General features: G+C 37.3%; 1 protein-coding gene and 1 long non-coding RNA gene across 2 annotated transcripts; one reads left to right on the top strand and one right to left on the bottom strand.

The window, feature by feature from the left end:
- Positions 1–1,012: 1,012 nt before the first annotated feature.
- LOC109100390 (bcl-2-like protein 11) lies at positions 1,013–16,900 on the bottom strand. The gene is made up of 4 exons (XM_042737546.1): positions 16,543–16,900; positions 14,535–14,812; positions 11,485–11,618; positions 1,013–1,863 (listed from the first exon to the last, which is right to left on the bottom strand). Exons 1-4 carry the CDS (start codon positions 16,557–16,559, stop codon positions 1,747–1,749), a joined length of 546 nt encoding a protein of 181 aa, XP_042593480.1. The 5' UTR covers positions 16,560–16,900; the 3' UTR covers positions 1,013–1,746.
- On the top strand, positions 3,499–7,133 carry LOC122139480. The gene is made up of 2 exons (XR_006156340.1): positions 3,499–3,774; positions 6,510–7,133. It is a non-coding gene; the product is annotated as an uncharacterized LOC122139480 (long non-coding RNA).
- Positions 16,901–19,987: the final 3,087 nt, after the last annotated feature.

The raw sequence follows: 19,987 nt of genomic DNA on the forward strand, positions 1-19,987 counted from the left end.
AAGCCCAAAATGTCACTTTTGCTCTCTAATAAAACCAAACAAATAATCTAACAAAACCGAAACACCAAATGTGGAATATTTGTCAAAACAACAAAAACGTCCATATTAGTTACACATACTTACTATCTTTGCCTGTCCAATTTGATTTATTTAGTGACAGGTATTCAATAACATAAAACAATGCTCGAGATATGAGATTTAGGAGTTGTTCAGAAGAGCTTTTCACATGACACTCATCTTTAAACACAAGCATAAAGCGGCACTTTGATCTTTGCAGGAAAAGTGTTGCAGATAGCAAACCGGCAAAGCTAATTTCTTGGCTTTCTGGGTAAGAACGGGGAAAAAAGTGAAAGAAAAAAAAAAGGTTAGTCAAATGTAGGTTCATGTTGTGTTGTATGTAACGTGATTTGAAAGTTCAGTGACAAAAAGGGTTCAAGTTAATATTATTTGAAATTACGTTAAGGCAATATCAGCAGTTATAACTAAGTGAAATATTAGCTGATGTTCACAGGCCAAAATAGGTCTATTGCCTATTGTTGCTCACACAGAAGTCACTTTCAAACCAAGCAGCTTTCAGTCGAAGTGGCTTTTTTAACATGAAGATTTTAGTGGGTAGTGGAATTTTTTCTTGGAACTTTTTCGACCTCATGCAAAACTCTCAGTTGTGTGGATTCCTATAGAAATTACTGGATTTTTGCCACAGAATTTAAAGAGTCACCTTAAGGATGGGATCTTTTGGGAAATAATTATAATTTTTTCATTTTTCCTTGGCCCCAGTGCAAATCTGTAGCAGAAGTTTCCTCCAAATGGTTGCATCAGCAACACAATAAAATGGAAAGGGCCAGCCATACTATAACTAATACTAATACGACTTTCAGTATATCACTATACAGACTACTGAGTGAACATCATATAACCTAATAAATATTCATGTCCCTCCTATTTGTAAAAAAGGTTACAATGCAGTAGCTCGGTGCTTCAAAGTTTCCTGATGTATTGGGATTAATGTGAGTCATGTGAAAAGGACTTTAATTATCTGGCTTTAAAGTGAAAATGCATTTCCGATGTAAAATCCAAGAAAAAGACAGACTAAAGGTAAATAATCATGCAAATGGTATAGGTCAAATTTTTAAATATTGTTGATGCTTTCGGTCATGTCTTCAATTGCAATTTTATTAAAATTCTAACTTCATTTTCTGTTTTGGGGTTTGTATTTGTATAGACTATGCAAACCAATCGCAAGTGCAAACTTGGAGCCAATGAACACACAAGGGACAGGCAGAAACACTAATATCATCACTTGATCGACTAACGTCCACGTTCATGATATTATGCATAAAATGTACAAATTAAATACAGTGAAAATAAATATAAAAGCAATAAAGAAAAAGACAGGGTAAAGACAAAAAAGAGAGACGTGTCCAGGGCAAACAGGCAATGAAGGCACGTTTTCCACACTCCACATGGGGTTCAACAAAAACCTTCACGTCAACACAGCATCTAATGGCTCAGCTTTCCAGGTGAACGCAGGAAACTCTGCTGTGAGTCAGTCTATGGATGGTTTATGTATCCGTCCAGGTCTGCACACATCCCGACAGGTCCAAAACTGTACGCCGAAACCCGAAAAGGTTGCGGAAGAGCAGCACTGCTGTTATCCCTTATTATGTACATATTTACAGTCAGGTGAGGGGGTGATGTATGATGCTACATGTCTGCTACGCGTCTGCTGGGTGTTCAATGTGTCAATCATCTCCTTCGCAGGAAAAACTGTACTACACGTCCGATAAGGTCGTTCATCCATATGATGATGGCGTGTTCGTTGGGAGCGTGCAGCTGGACCGCGTTGTTCCCGCCTGCACCGGCCTGTTCGGAGGAAAGAAAAACAAGGCATTTAATTGAGAATCATGTTATTAAAATCAAATAGTACAATGCAAATAGACAACCGCTGCTGACAGTATCCTTTAGGGATGGCATATTCTTGTAGGCCAAAAAAGCATTAAAATCCTGTCATGCAACTCAAACTTTCAGGTAAAATTTTTATATATAAAGACTGAAAGAGTCGTCAGAAGCTAAATGGTATCATATTGTTTTTTTTTTAAAGCCTATGTTTAGCTTTTTACTTCTGGTCACTGTATTTAAGCTTGTATTAAGTTGTGTTCCTTTGTGAAAATTATAGAGATTATTTTGTTGGCCACAGAGCCTATTTTCTGCAATAACTCATAAGCCACCTGAAAATCCTATTGGCTTTTCATTGAGAGAACCAGAGTTATGCTAATGTATTGCTGAGAGGTTGGCTTACAACAATACGTTATCACCGCAGTGCTACATTGCATTCGTTTTAATTGTTATAAAAATAATATATATCAAATATATAAATAATACATTTTGCATTTTGCAGCTGTAAAGGGCACATAAACATAGAGATGTGACTCTAAATTGAGGGTTTGGCTTGAATAAAAGCATTTTAGCATAGCACACTAACTCTTCTTTATGTGCATCTATTAATTACATACATTTCCAAGGGGTTGAATTTGGAGCTAAATGCTAAAAATAACAGTGTTTACCTTACTAATCTACTATTTTTGGACGCATATTAGCGCACTTACGCACATGCTGAAATCATTCTGACTCGCAGCTGCTAATCTTTACAGTAAAGAGCCGCCCAGGTAAGTCCTTCAGCATATACCGTGACACTCTGCACCATGTTGACACATGAAATACCATGTTGAGACCTTGATGCTTTGAGGGATTTACAGTATCTTTACGCCGGTCAGATCTACAACAAATGCAATACAGGATCTAGCAGCTGCCAGGTTATCCGGTGATCTCTGAGTCTGTGAGTTTTGGCAGCGGCTGACCTGAACCAGGTGGCCTCTTTCTGGCCTGCAGCGCTGCGCTGCGTTCACCCGGCGTGCTGAATGACTGCGATAAGCAGCGAGGGCATTTCCCCCAGGAGACTGGCAGGAACTCGTGAGGAAACGCACTCTACAAGCCAGAAAAAAAGACAATAAAAAAAGCCTTTCCTGTAGAGAATGAAAGGAGGATGAAAAACAGCAGGCCGGGGCGTGACCCTCACCTCCAGGATAAGAATCTACTCTCAAATGGCAACTATCAATAGGCCGGGTGAATCTCATAAAAACTGGTATTTCAGCCCAGAAATCTAAACACGAATGTTTCAAAATAACTAAACGATTTATATAATATTTTATGTAAATAATTGTATCACAAATACAATTATATGCAGTATAAAACAGAGTAAAATAAGCAGAAAAATTATGTAAAAAAAGGTCTTAAAAGAGGCCTTTTATTTATGCCAAAATGTAATTTCATTTCACAATTTTCAATTCTAATATATAGATCTAAATATATATATATATATATATATATATATATATATATATATATATATATGCTAATAATGTCACATTAAAATACTAAATGCCACAAAAAAAGACCTTTTTCTTTTCCTGCTTTTTCTTTATGCAAAATCTAGTTTATTTCTTTCTTTTGGTTTTGGGGTGAAATGACCCATTTTATGAGATTCACCTGGCTATCACACACACATTCGTTAATGAACTAAATCACTGAATCAAGGCAGGTGTGCGTCTAAGAATACAATCGACCTGCATGGGGTCTAAATTAGGTCCTGTCATAAAACACTTTCTTTGCAAACAAAGACAGAGAGTGAAAAAAACAGTTTTTAATTCAGTAAAAGCCCTGCCAAAAATCACAACGTGCCCAAGGAAGGATTGTGTATTCAGCCAGAGGAAACAGGTGAGGAGGAAGTGGAGTGAAATGGAGGAAGATTTTACCATGTGTGTGTGTGTGTGTGTGGTTATAGAAGAGAATCATGAGTCAGTGGGACTGTGGCGCTCAAACCGAACGTGCTTCAAAGAGATACGCTCATTTCAAAAGCTGCATATTTTCACATGACGTTCATTTTGACTTGAGTGAGTCAACGCTAAACCACGCATCACTGCGAGTCAATGATTTCCACTACAAAATAACTCCTGAGGTCACTGAGTTTAGGTGAACCGAATACAAGGGGCATTTCAGAGAGGAAGAAGTGCCACATATTGATTTATACATGCAGGAAGCTTGATCTGAAGAAGTGCTGTTTACTGATATGGGTTTTCAATGGCCAGTAGAGATAAACAGAGAGTAGGATTGCTGTTGCATGAAATAAGATGCGCATATCAGGTAGGGGTGGGTGATAATTCAAACATTATGTTTTGGAATTACTTTTTTTTTTTATTTATTTTTTTTTTTATCAAGGAATCAAAGTTTTAAATATTTTTAATACATTTTGACAATACACCAATGCTACAAAATTCTGCTTCATGCATGAGACGCTGCACAAGACTAGATGGTCAAACATGTCCGTCAAGCACATGAATACACAGAAAAACAATGGAAAAGCAGTGCAGTGCAATGAAAAACCTGTAAAGAACTACTACTGTATGTTTGATTTTTAATGTTTGCATGATAGTGATAGGCTAAAATACTACTGGTGTTATACAGTACTTTGCCATTTTGAACTTGAACTGCCTTGACTACTAAAACTGAATGGCTTCATTTTGGTTAATAAATATTTAACATTTTTATTATTTTATAATATTTCTGAACATATCGGCTATGTTTAAGACAAGTTTATACAATAGTTGTCTTCATATTTCATGCATTGTTGCTGTACGAAGCCGAGTTATATACACATTTTATACTAGATCTGTTAGTCCACATTTGCAAAAACCACTGGCATGAATTCAACTGCACTAAAGCATTTACATGACATTTAAAAAGGACAAATTATTGTTTTTATCTGACTGTAATCAAACATTTTAAGTGTGTTACAAGCCCCTTAAGGATGGCAAAATTTTAAAACCGCTTCAAACACAATCAGAATTCTAAGTCGGAACTTTCTGTTTTAAAATTTGGAGGGAGATTTAATGCTTCCATTAATTGGACACAGATACGATGACCCTAAAACAGCCAAACAGCATCAGATTTATTGGTCTATCACTAGTTTACATAACTGTTCATATGCTGTTACGAAAGAGCAGTTGTGTGTTGCATGCACAACTGAAGCGGGTCACGAAAAGGCTCTTGGTTGTGATGTGGTGAGCGTGTCTTCAAAACCAGCGTGACACTGCAGATCGAGTAAAATGACAGAGGCGCATCCCTCTAATCAGGCACAATTCGCTTATGCGCCGCTGCGGAAAAACACCAGACTTATTTACTATTTCAGCCTGGCTGAGTCGACACCGATCAGCTCTCGCCTCCTCCATCTGGGATCAATTGTGTCACTGTTAGCTTTAAAAACAATCTTGACACAAAAGATGGTGTTTATCTAGAGTCCTATCTGTACTGTGGGACGGGGGACAAACAGAGAGAGCGTATGGGAGAAGAAGAGTGGCATCCCTGACTCATCTTGCAGGGACAATGGAGTGTGGCGTGGAAAAAAACCCAGGGACCACATGCAAGAAAAAGAGTTGCCACAACTCTACAAAGCCAGAGCGCAGCAAAACAACCCTCACAGACTGTAGTGAGCTGCTAATACATTCACAGATGGTTGGTCCGCTATTGCCAGAGCTGGTAAAATGCATGTAATGCAACACAAGTGCATGTGCTTTCATTTTATGTGGAGTAATAGCATGTGACAAACTGACGAAATAGAAAAACATGGAGCAACAAAGTAAATACTCTATATTAGCTGCACGTCACGTTGCAGTGTCAAGACGTATGATGGGATGTGTATAATTGTGAGAATCAGTGTAATGACATGAAAACATGAGAGGAAAGTACAAACAGATGCAGAGGAAGCAGAATTTGGGACTTCAATCACACCAATGACTTTATATTTAATCAAAATTCACACTTTACAGTAAGTTTCCATTTATGAACGACATTTTTGTGAACCATTTTTTAAAAATGGTTTTAGTTAACTATAATAACTGCATGAATAGTTGTATTTTTATTAACTAATCTTTAAATAATTAAATTTACTTAAAATAAAATGAAATTGATACAATTGGCTTTGTTGTAAAGTTTTTCCAATTTTTTTTTTTTAAAATATATATTATCATTTAATTTTATTATTTAAAAAAAAGTTTAATGCATGTTCCTGGTTTTATTGTGACTGATTCCTAAGGGCACAATAATTGAAAGCCATTTTATGTCTTTCTAATCTAGTTAACATCCAAAAAAAACAGAGTTTTAATATTTAATTTACCACCAAACTACACAACAAAAAATACTGAATGCACTGTACTTCTAGCCCTTGCACATTTTCATCCATATCATATTAAATATAAGTGTTCACACCAATGCACGATAATATTCAGTGTAACATAAGCATGCGCCGTAGTTTTGTCATCTGCCACTTTAAATGCTCAAGCTCTTTAAAGTCAGGTGGATTCTGATTGGCTGTGCTCGAGCTCTTTAAAGTCCGGTGGATTCTGATTGGCTGTCGGTGTTTTTGTTTTTTTTTGATTTTCACTGAATTTAAACAGTTATCTTCTTTGGTGTGAACAGACCTTAAGGTCAACTGAAGCATCTTTATCTACTCGATGAAGCATCCAATGATTCATCTCAGCTGCGCCAGGAAGGACAGTTGAGGTTCTGACTTACTGCTAGTCACTCAAACAGCACTAACCCTCAGGGAGACAGTAAGTTTGCAGCATGTTCGGACATAAACGCATGCAATCATCTCCTGAGAGGTAGCCGCATGACTCAACAGAAACTTCACCAGCTACAATACCCTGGACTGTTCCAGTTCTCCAGGGAAGAGGCCTGCAACAAAAGAGCATTGATGCAAAGAGCTGACAAAGGTCCGTCATGTGTGATTTTGCAGGGCGAGATGCAGACATTAGCGGCGCTGGAACAACAAGCAGCTCTGTGGCCAGACATCTGCTCTGCATTAGCTCGGTGCTTACTAACAGAGTGCTAGCATGTCACACCAGCACTCCTCCATCAGAGCCAGCGCTGGAGAATGCTGCACATCCAGGACAATTATAGGGCCTCCAATAAATCCCAGCTGAAGTTTCTGATTATCTTTCTATTTATGAGAGGAACTTGAACGGAAAGCTCACACTGAGTTCTTGCGCCGCTGCATTTAATAAACAAGTCTGCCAAAAGAGATTTGATTGCTCAAGTCTTTCTTAATTTATTTTTTATTGGTGCCAAGCATCATTATTAATATTCCTCATACTTACTGTTAGGGCTTTATTCATATCCCTAACACAAAGTGTTAGACGTTATAAGGCACATAACTCGTCCTAATACCTCAAATCGAGCGTCTTGAGTGGGAGAGGTGTGATATTGCTTTTCTAAGAGAAAAATTTAAATTTTTGTCTGGCGAAGAATAGAACAAGCCCAAAAAAATTCATAAACTTACAATGAATTAGGGACCAGGTCATATTTAGAGACTTGAGGATATTATAAATGTCATTAAGCATAATTTTAATGTGTGATTTCTAGACCTGGAAAGGGGGTGTAAATCAATACAAATTACACAACTACTTTGGCATTTCTACAGAAATGATAATTTTTTTTCCTAGTTATGCCAAGCTCTAAAATATTGAGTAGAAATTGTGAATGATTACAAAAAAAATACTTATCCTTAATCCTTATAAAATCTTACAAAAAAATGGAACTCACTGGGACTCAAATATTGTGGAAAATAGGGGTCAGAAAGGTTAAAAAGGTTGAAAACCACTGGTCTACATTATAATTTATTAAATAATAAAATAATAATAAATAATTTACTTAAGTTAAACACTATAAACCACTTGGCAACACCCTAGAAACCATTTTCAATACTCTAGCAACCACATAGCAGTGTTCTGACATGAGCTTTACGCAAGAGAAGATAGCATTTTTTCATTAATTGTTTTGAAATGTGTTTTACGCTAGAGAAGATAGCATTTTTTCATAAAGTCAAATTTGACAAAAATCACCATATAGACGTCAACCAAATGTGGACTAAATATCCAAACACGCACAGGAGCATCAAAACCCAAAACAAACCACTGAAGGTTGAGAAATATCCAAATTTTTGGTCTTTTTTTTTTTTTTTTTTTTTTTTTCAACCTTTTAGTAACTTGGTATAAACTAGTTGGAATATAGTAGCATTGAGTTAGATGTTTTATATATTTTTTTTTTTTTTTTTTTTTTTTTTTTTGATGGATTTTTCGGGATTTTTGTTTAATCCGACATTTCAAATGTGGAAGTACTTCAATTCATTGACAGCTTTTCCAATCAGTTATTCCAAAATTCGCTGTATTGAGGTCAAACAAACTTGATCTAAACAAACTAACACACAGGAGCATCAAAACCTCAAACACAGACACGTGAGAAGAGAAACAAACAAAAGCGAGGAGTCCAACCTCTCCATTTGGAGTGCTGGGAGGCCGTTTCCTCTCTGACCCTGACAGTGAGCGGCTCTCGCTCGGCCCGAGTGCGTCTCTATGGCGCTGAGGAGACTGACCCGCTGCATAATTAGAGCCCAGAGCCTAACCGCAGGGTAAACATAATTGAAGCTGAGCTGTCCCAGACACATACAGCGCTGCCATGCAACCCTCCCTCTTTTCATTTCTCTCCCTCTCTTTTCAGATGACCCCTCGGCCTATTAGAAACTCCACCAGGGCTATTAGCCTGAGTCTTTAAGAGAAGTGGGCGGTTTAGGGGGGGGTTGGGATGAATTCTGCTCCTCCTGAGTCTTCTGAAACACGGCAGACGCTGTACGAGGCTGTTGTCACGCACACGCTCCTGTAATGTTAGGGCTGCTTGTTGTGATTCATTAAATGGATATAACATTTGAATGGACTTGGCATCCGCTCTTAACTGTGCTTCAAGATTACTTTTGAGTTTTGTATTATTTCAACGTGTAAAATGACCAAAATTATACACCTGCAGTACTTCCAAAGGGGACTTCAAGATTGCTTAAAATGCTTTGAAAAAAAACAAACATTAAAGTGAACTAAAATAAACTCAGAATTCTAACTTCTCTCCTAAGAATTCGGAGTTAACATCCTTGTTTCTTCAGAATTCTGAGTTTCCCACAGTTCTGACTTTTCCCCTTAGAACTCTGAGTTTACCTTTCACAATTCTAACTTGCTGCCTAAGAATTGAGTTTACATCCCTAAATTCTGACTCGTTTATTCAGAATTCTGAGCTTACACCCCAGTTCTGTTTTTTTTTCTCTCTTAGAATTCTGGGTTTACATCCCAATTCTGACTTTTTCTCCTCTGAATAGAGCTTTCATATGGCAATTCTGTTTGTTTGTTTCTGCCGTGAAATAAAAATTGCAACAAGGTAATTGCAACTTATTTCACCATTCTGATCTGGATATACAAGGAAGCTTAAAAGTATTATGAAATAGTGATTTTAAAAAACACTCAGGCCAGTTCAACAGTAGCTGTCTAATGCCCCTTCATTCATTCAATCTATAGCTATTTTCTTAAACTCTTTACTTGGTACAAGTAATAGCCTAAAAGCTATTTTTTTTGCTTTAAAATGGCCTTCTGGGGTCCTAAACCTGAACGTCCCTTCTGATTAGGCTACAGGGTGTGTTTGGAGAACCAGGCAAACACGACACGCAACAATGAATCACTGATGAATCAAGTGCACTTGTTTACAGTAAATGCGTCATGCAGCATTCTATAAGAGCATATCTCTCTGAAAACATGTGATTGTTCTGGAAGGATATTATTTTAAGGGGAAAAAAAAAAACTGAAAACAAAACAAAAAGTTGCCACAGGCATAGTGACGTATGAGACATCGCTTAACAATCAAATGAAGAACAGATCCTATTTACACTAGCATTCACAGGTTTGGGGACAGTAAGATTTTATTTTTCAAATAATAATCAGCACAACTGTTTTCAATATTAATAATAAGTGTTTGAGGAGCAAATCAGCATATTAGAATGATTTCTGAAGGATCATGTGACACTGAAGACTGGAGTAGTGATGCTGAAAATTAGGCTATTAAACGGCTATTTTAAGTTTTTTTTTTTTGATAAAATAAATGCAACCAAGGTGAGCATTTTTCAGAAATGTTTAAAAAAAATCTTACAAAACTTCTGAATGAGTGGTGCATGGAAAAAATGGTGTATATGTATGTATGAAGATGGAAATTTATGAAAACATAATGTCAGCCTTTTGTTCACACTCTTAACCCCAAGTATGAGCAATAAATAGTAACTGTTGCCTTAACAAGCACCACTAATAAATGTACAGTTGAGCTGTTTATGAGCACGTCTGGGCTCTTGCCTACAGGTATATCTTTCGAGAGGTTTGCAGGCCTTGCTCACTTGAACAATGACTAAGGTAATTTTACGCAGCAATAACCAGACAACGATAGCCGGAGTAGATAAGGCTCTATTTGCATGCTGAGCTCACAGAGACGACCTCAATCAAAACTCTGTCTGTTTACACTCCTACAGAGAGTGGCTACGAGAAGCTGTTCAACTTCAAATGCTCAAAGAAGCAACATTTGCTAGTCGCTAAGTCGAGAGCGTACGGTCTGACACAACATAATAAACACAAATACTACCAGACAGAACTGCGTCCAACTGGACAGCTGCCCAAACAGGAAGCATGACACAGTACTGGAGTACAAGAGGTGAAAGGCAATAAATCTTCAACGGAGGTATTAATTATCTCAGATTTAACCAATACAATAACTGAATCTTATCAGAGCCAGCAGCATCACCATACAGTGAAAACAAGTTTGCATGTTCAATAGATAACCAAAGGTGGGCATACTGTACTGGCAAGGCTATATTTGCATAAGGAATACACATAAACACAACTTGAGTCATACAGCCCTGGACATTAATCTAACAAGGTCATAACTATATTATCTAATGTAATAATTGCTCATCAATGCATGGAAATTGCAGTATGAATATTAAGCAGAATACCTGATGCTGATTTGATTTGACAAATTTCATATATAGTGGTGCTAATTTTAATATGACTCAGTATTACTACTGTGTTATTTTTACTAATAAAATAAAATAAAAATAAAAGTGGGACTCCAAAGAGTGATCATAAATCCCTTGACTAATGGTTACTGATGATTGTAGAATCTAGTACTGGAGAATGAGATGAAAGATGAAAGTGTGAACACCATATCAGCCTTGATTCTTTATGAAGAACCTTGATTTCTTGACTGCTGCTGAAGTGATGCAACATTAAGAAATACAAGTTATGAAAATAAAGCTGCCTTTACAGAGACAGAGTAAACATTTCCCTCATTAAGGCCCTGATCTGCAGAGACTTGCGATGCCGCTTTCGTATGCACGCTCCTCTCTGCAACACCTGATTTATACTCTGATATGCAAGGGGGTGGCTTCCAAACGCAAATTCAAACCAGCTCCCCTGGACAGACAAAGAAAGCCGTTGCTCTAGCGAGTGAAAATATTTCATCATCATCAATCTCCTGCACTTGATCCTATGGTGTCACCTCAGTATTACTCACCCCCTGACAGTACAGACGGTTGAACTCGTCTCCAATGCGCCGCAGCTCCCGAGCGACCGCCATCTCCGGCCCCATGGCTCCCACAGGTGCTGCCATCTGCACGTGCTGGTGGCTAGGTTCGTCAAACCATACCTCTGAGAAATACAAGGGAATTCAATTTTAAGACATTCAAACCTCAAATGATAGGGAATGAGCAATATGAGCAAAAATTAGTTTGTATCCAAAAATACTTATTTTTATTTAAAAGTGATTCAAACATTAACAAAATGTCTTCATGTCCAAAGTAAAGGTAGGTCTATCAAAGATGAATCTGATTAATTTTTTAATTGAGAACTGCAGTTGCAATAAAGAATATAAAAAACTTATTTTGCAGTACAAAACACACACAAAAATGGTGTAGAAACAATTTTCATTTGCTAGTAAAACTGCTATTCAATAACAATTAATAAGAAATGGCAAGTAATACATTGAATTTAAACATATATTTATAAAAAAAATTTATATATTTGTAAAATGCATCGCAATAATCCTTCCAATCATTTACAACTTTTGAAAATCCTTTTTTACAGTGGAAACATTTTTAAAAAATATAATACTAATATTAAGTGATTTTAAAAATGAATAATATATATATATATATATATATATATATATATATATATATATATATATATATATATATACACACATAATCCCTTTTATCTTAAAAAAATGTCCAAAGTAAAAGTGAGTCTATCACAGATAAATCTGATTTTCTGAAAATCTGATCTTGAAAAGTTGCAATGCAATAGGAATCATTTGTGACATCATCTGAAAATATCAGTTTAAAGTTATTAAATTTCGGCTAAAGATTATGAAAACAAGATTTTGTGTACAGCTGAATTGTGAAGGCCATGATTAAGAAAAAGGGCCGGGTCATATTTAGAGACTTGAGGATGGACTTTAAACAAGCAGTAAAACAACTACAAATCAAGACATTTCTTATTTCAATTCATCCATCTACTGTTTTTTTTTCTTCTTTCTAGAACCAGAGTTCACACTGTCTTCATACGGTCACATAGAAAGCCATGACAAAGAATCCAAATAAGCTTAATTTCATTAAAAAATAAACACTATTTGACCACGCAGGATGCAACTTTTCTAACAAACTTCTTCTCCTGTATATCGCATGCCATCGATTGGTGCCAACAAACCACCACTGCAACCTCTGGTTTGGTTTTTCCACAGTTAACAGTGCTAAAACTACGAGTTGTCGGTTTAAGACAGTAGCTGAACGATAGCTGAGGTTATGAGGCGAAACGCTAATATCACCCAAATTCTGTCTGAACTCAAATTGATCTCGTGCTATGACTCAAGCGAGAAGCTGTTTGACTGTTATTTCTCATGCTCAATCATATTAAGACCAATGGATACTCATTTCCTTTCACAACTCCGCTAGACCTATATGAACTGAACCAGACAATATCTCAAATATCACTCAAAGTTTTAGTCAACACTTTCACCTCATTCTCTCGGGCCTTTACTACACGGTAACTACATCACCAACAACATGAGGACGTCTAAATCAATACTGCAGTGGTCAGATGACTGTGCGCTCAGTTCTGGCTTTGTTTATCCCCGCGTCTTCATTTATCTTTGGACAGAATAAGACGTCTGACCCACAAGAGGTACTCAAAAAGGGCACAGAGTTCCAACATGTAAATGCAAGACCTTGTGCCAGCACAATGCAGCAGCTAAAGGTATAAACAAGAGGCCACTGGTAGAGGAACTCTCCTGTCAAGAAAGCAACAGATGAGAGCCCTGATAAGTTATTGTTGTTTCTCTTCGCCATTAAGAGTGGCTACAGGAAGACAATTATCGCCATCTCATATCTCCAGGCTCTCAATAGGGAAAACAGAGATGGTTGGATCTCATGTCTAGCCTGCACAAAAGACAAACTAGTCTATTTTGACTGCATGCACTAAGGTCTCTGACTGCTTTCTTGAGGCCTTGGTGACAGTGAAGGTAAACAAGAAGACAACAGGCAAATCAGCCCACTCTATCTGAGGCATTATGAGAAGATGGGTCACACGCTGTGGTCATGTGTCTCAGGTGCACCGGGTTTGCAAGATATTGTGAATGAACCAGGCTGAAGGCTCATGCACGTGCAAGCGCATGCTTCAAAATACAAAATGCGTGAACAATCTGATGTTAACAGAGAGGAAATGCAGGTTGCTTCTTTTAGAGCAGCTTTCACAAAGACGAATGAGTCGACTTGGCTTTAGACAGATCTGTGCTGCTCCTAAATGAGAAGAACATGCTTTCTGGAAGAGATTCTCGAGACAAGTGCACTGCCAAGCATCAAAACATTATGCTTATCACTGCGCTAATGTGAAAAACTGAGAGCCAAGTTAAACATCCAAAGCACTTAAATGGATGACTTCATAAACAGTGAGATGTGACTCTATTAATATTTTTATGCACCTTTATTTCACCTGCACAATCTGTCATTGTCTATTTGGACTATTTTATGTATGTATTTATTTTTTACTTCACAGACCCAGGGAGCCCCTCTTCTATTCGGACCCCTAACATATATAATATGGCTAGATTTTCTTTGGCAACGTCTTTGATTTAACATGCATACCATACAACTAATCTATTACATTTTCACTAATATAAATTTTTTTTTTTAAAGAAAATCTGTTTTATATATCTGTCCACTGACCCCCAGGGGCCCAAAAATAAAACTGTCCCTTGACCTTGGGAACAGAGACTGTTTTAGATAGCATAAAAATGACAATTTAAAGAAACATTTACTTTAATCGCCATTAAATGATCAAAAATCAATAAATATAAATTATTAATTTCGTCAAAACATAGAAGAGCGCGCGTGTGATTCAAAGCTCAGTCACACAAGGGCGGGAAAACTGCAGCCGGCTTCAAATTTTAAATGATCAAATTCTTAACGGACTAAAAGAAAACCGTTATGATGCCTCGCTGTTCGTCGCGTAAGTGTCGTGTTTACACACCACAAAATAGAGCCTTTTTTCTCTCCAGGGGGCTCTTACCATCATTTTGGTCGTCTTGCGCTTCGGAAATATTGGGCATTAGCGGGGAACTTGGCACAGAATCGCTGTCGACGGAAAAATAGCCACTAGAAGACCTGGAGAAGGTTCGGGACATCGGTGACCTCGACTGGTGACTATTAGACATGGAAATCCCTCCCCTTAACGGGTCCCCTTCGCTCGGCTGAGGGAAGTCAAAGTGTTCGGTGCGCAAGACCGCTCCGCCACCGGCGCTCTCTCCGCCTCCCCGCGAGGCCGGGCCGTTGGCCAGCGTTTGCTCTCTGCAGAACAAACAAAACAATCATTACTGTCTTTTGCAAGCGATTCGAAGAGAAATTGTGTGGGTTGTTGGCAGGGGGTTTTGAATTTCCCGTCTATTTCGTGACGATTAGCACGCGTCTGGAAATTCGGCTGGCAGCGAACGCTACACAACCGGCGAAGTGCGTCACAAGCGAGCTCCACTTCAACTTCCTATTTCTTCCTTACAGCAAAACAGTGTACATTTTGGGATGAAACGCAAGAACGCGCGAGGGCGTCGCGTCGAATACCGCGCGGCACTTCGCGACCGCGCTGTATCGGAATCTACACGCGTTCGACTTTGTTTAATCCTTCTAGTCTAGACGGGTTTATTATGTCGCGCTTTTTAAAATGAAAACACATCTCGCAGTTCTCCGTAAAGCAGTTCAGCTTCGTCAGTCACGCCGGTTTGTACAAACCGCGGAGCAACACAACAAAACAGCGGCAGATACAGAAATAAAACACAACAATTACAAGCTAGAATAAAAACAGAACAAACTCCGTCAGTGCTGTTGTAGTATCACCTACCGCTGTACTTGTTGCCCCTGCACTTGTTAGTCACTACTAATAAGTAGGCTACTTTAAAGTCCGTAGGAGCAGCGCGAGCTAGAAACACGCACGCGACTAGATCGCAGTTGCTTTCCTCGGTTTTCTTTACATCTTGCTTCGATGTCTCTCGTCAGCGAGTTGCAAAGTCAGCATTTTACTGACAGTAATGAATACTGTACTGTACGAGCGGGGTTGTTTGACGCAACGCGATCGCGACGCCTTTCTTTCTTTAATTTAACTCGTCGTGCTCAATATTCTACTGTCAGCCATCGGCGCTGAACGAGCGCGGAGTTTTATAGCGATTTATTTTCAAGGAGAGCGCGGCGGCGAAACAATATGCGCACCAAAACAAAGTTTCCTATTAATAGGAGCGCGTCGACGCCTCCAAGTGTTCAGACAAACAGACAGCAGACAATAGCGCAAAGTTCTGCGGGACTAACAGCCCGACAGATTAGACTATATCGTTAAAAAGAAACAAACAATAATAATAAAACATAGGATACGTGTCGTACGGCACGTTTTTAATCCGCCATTGTTTCCAGCCGGGAACATTTCGAGTCTTATTTCGAAAGTAAAGCGCGAATAAATATATCTTTTATACACGCTGGTAGAGTATCGCCTGGCTTACATCTGTAGAACTTCAACAACATCGTATTTTGACTTATTTTTCAGTGTATAACGGAAAAGTAAACAAAGCAAACAGGTGCCTGTCGTTACCCAATGCAAACAGTTAAATTATTCACTCTGGTTAAATGTCAACAAGTATGGGCCACTGATGGGAGTGGACTCCTCTACTACATCTCAACTTTTGTTGTATTTGCGACATTGTTTGGCTGGACGCTACGTAAAGCGAGCAGACAACGCGCATCTGAAGTTTCACTTTTTTTCACCCTCGCCGCGGCGCGCAACTTTGTTTTTTGCGCGTTATGCTTTGCTATCTTAAAATATCAACACGAAAAATAATCCAAGGTGATCTTGACAAATTTCCGATTTTACTAAACAGCTTCATTGCTTTTAAATCACGGCGAGCAAATGTTAAAACGCGTAAATTATTAACATGCAATCCCTCCTGAAAGACAATGCTGTGCAAAGAATAAAAAATGCAAAAAAAAAAGTTGTTCTAAAGAAAGCCGGCATATTGTACGATACGCGCGTATGAACTCACCTGGACGTGTCAGACATATCCGCTGCGGCGAAACGCGTTAACGCATCATCTTAGCGATAGACAACAAAACGAAGGGTAAATTTCGAAATATCCAGAGATTAAAAAAAGTGTTGTAAAAAAGTGAAAATAATAAAAACACAATTCCAATAGCAGGCAATCGATGGCTCTAAATCTCTCGATGTATTTGTGTAGTTTAGAGCAGCTGTCATATAAGATCCTGTGCGAAAAAGGTCCACAGGATTGTTTTGAATGGTGTCTTTTGTTTCGGTGTCTTCTTAAGTGCACTTCCTCGCCGAGGCTCACTCTCTTGCGTCTGCTGCGCAGAGAGAGCAAGTTGTTCTGCTGTGTATTTACTGAAGTGAACCCTCAGGGTAAAGCTAGGAAGCCACGCCCACATGGGATGGGCTTGTGATGGTCAAACCCACAGGGCTGGGATCTTCTCAGACCACACTATCAGACTCTAAATGTACACAAACACTTTAGATTAAACTAGAACAAAAGCACTATAGTTCTTCTTTTGCACGGGCTAGTCTCTTCTGTGGTATATTTCATGTACAGTCTGGTTGAATAATGTTTGATCACAAGTGGCACAAGTCACAAGTGAATCATGAGCATTTTGAAACGATGTAATGCTGCATGCAAAACAAACCAGGTTTACAATTGCCAAACTAAGTATTTGGTACACATTTTATTCTGTTACTATTTAAATTATCCACTGTTTCTGGCACAGCAGAACAACATGCACAATGCAAACACAAAGATAGTTAGGAAAATAACTAAATAGAAGTATCCAGTCTTCCCTTAGTTTACATTGACAAGTGCAGAAAACATGGAAATATTAGGGAATGCAACAATTTATTTGCAGAATATTACAGAATTGCTGTGTTTGCACACTTTAGTAAGAAATCAACAAACTGGAAATTTTATATATATACACATACATACATACATACATATACAGTGCCACTTGAAAGTTTGTGAACCCCTTGCAGAATCTGTGAAAAAGTAATTTTATCAAAATAAGAGAGATCATACAAAATGCATGTTATTTTTTTATTTAGTACTATCCTGTATAAGATATTTTACATAATGTTTACATTTAGTCCAAAAGACAAAAAAAAGCTGAAATTATTAAAATAACCCCACTCAAAAGTTTGTGAACCCTTGGTTCTTCATACTGTGTGTGGTTACCTGATGATCCATGACTGTCTTTCTGTTTTGTGATGGTTTTTCATGAGTCCCTTGTTTGTTCTGAACTGTAAAAACTGAGGACTGTTCTTCAGAAAAATCCTCCAGGTCCTGCAGTTTCTTCAGTTTCCAGCATGTTTTGCATATTTAAACCCCTTTTCACCAGTGACTGTGTGAAATGTCAACAAGTATGGGGCCACTGATGGGAGGTGGACTCCTCTACTACATCTCAACTTTTGTTGTCTTTGCGACATTGTTTGGCTGGACACTACGTAGTAAGCGAGCAGACAACGCGCATCTGAAGTTTCACTTTTTTTTCCCCCTCACCGCGGCGCGCAACTTTGTTTTTTGCACGTTATGCTTCGCTAGCTTAAAATATCAACACAAAAATAATCCAAGGTGATCTTGACAAATTTCCGATTTTACTAAACAGCTTCATTGCTTTTAAATCACGGCGAGCAAATGTTAAAACGCATAAAAATTATTAACATGCAATCCCTCCTGAAAGACAATGCTGTGCAAAGAATAAAAAATGCAAAAAAAAAAAGTTGTTCTAAATATAAATAAATAAATAAATATATTATATATATATATATATATATATATATATATATATATAATATATATATATATATATATATATATACATATACATATATATATATATATATACATATATATATATATATATATATATATATATATATATATATATATATACATATACACATATATATATAAATATATATATATATATATATATATATATATATATATATATATATATATATATATATACATACATACATACATACATACATACATACATATACAGTGCCACTTGAAAGTTTGTGAACCCCTTGCAGAATCTGTGAAAAAGTAATGTTTATCAAAATAAGAGAGATCATAAAAAATGCATGTTATTTTTTTATTTAGTACTATCCTGTATAAGATATTTTACATAATGTTTACATTTAGTCCAAAAGACAAAAAAAAGCTGAAATTATTAAAATAACCCCACTCAAAAGTTTGTGAACCCTTGGTTCTTCATACTGTGTGTGGTTACCTGATGATCCATGACTGTCTTTCTGTTTTGTGATGGTTTTTCATGAGTCCCTTGTTTGTTCTGAACTGTTAAACTGAGGACTGTTCTTCAGAAAAATCCTCCAGGTCCTGCAGTTTCTTCAGTTTTCCAGCATGTTTTGCATATTTAAACCCTTTTCACCAGTGACTGTGTGATCCATCTTTTCACACTGAGGACAACTGAGTGACTCGAACACAACTATTAAAAAAGGTTCAAACATTCACTGATGCTCCTGAAGGAAATATTATGCATTAAGAGCCGGGGGGTGAGAACTTTTTGAATTTGAAGATCAAGGTAAATTGTACTCAATTTGTTTTCTGGGAAACATGCAAGTATCTTCTGTTGCTTCCGAAGGGCAGTACTAAATGGGGAAAAAAAACTATATTTCTACAAAATAAGAACAATTTGGACATCTTCAGCCTGTTAAAAAAGTTTTCACCCCCGGCTCTTAATGCATCATGTTTCCTTCTGGAGCATCAGTAAATGTTTGAACCTTTTTTAATAGTTGTGTTTGAGTCCCTCAGTTGTACTCAGTGTGAAAAGATGGATATTAAAATCAAACAGTCACTGGTGAAAGGGGTTTAAATATGCAAAACATGCTGGAAAACTGAAGAAACTGCAGGACCTGGAGGATTTTTCTGAAGAACAGAGCTCAGTTTAACAGTTCAGAACAAACAAGGGACTCATGAACAACCATCACAAAACAAAAAACAGTCATGGATCATTAGGTAACCACACACAGTATTAAGAACCAAGGGTTTACAAACTTTTAAATGGGGTTATTTTAATTTCAGTTATTTATTTATTTTTTTGTCTTGTGGAACAAATGTAAACATCTTATGTAAAATATCTTACTCAGGGCAGTACTAAATAAAAATAACATGCATTTTGTATGATCCCTCTTATTTTGTTAAAATTACTCACATTTTCAGAGATTCTGCAAGGGGTTCACAAACTTTCACGCAGCACTGTATATATATATAATATTAAAACAGATAAGGACATTTTTCACGAAAACTTGAATAAGTTAATTGGTAGTTTGGTCCAAACTAAATGTATGACAAAAGCATAAATGGACATCCCTTTGAAGACCCAGACCGAGCAGATTGTACCTAAATTGTTTACCTTTATTTGCCTCAAATTGTAAATAAAGTTAATATATGGCAGTTGATA

Source organism: Cyprinus carpio, chromosome B13 (genome assembly GCF_018340385.1).
Source record: "Cyprinus carpio isolate SPL01 chromosome B13, ASM1834038v1, whole genome shotgun sequence".
Lineage (NCBI taxonomy): Eukaryota > Metazoa > Chordata > Actinopteri > Cypriniformes > Cyprinidae > Cyprinus > Cyprinus carpio.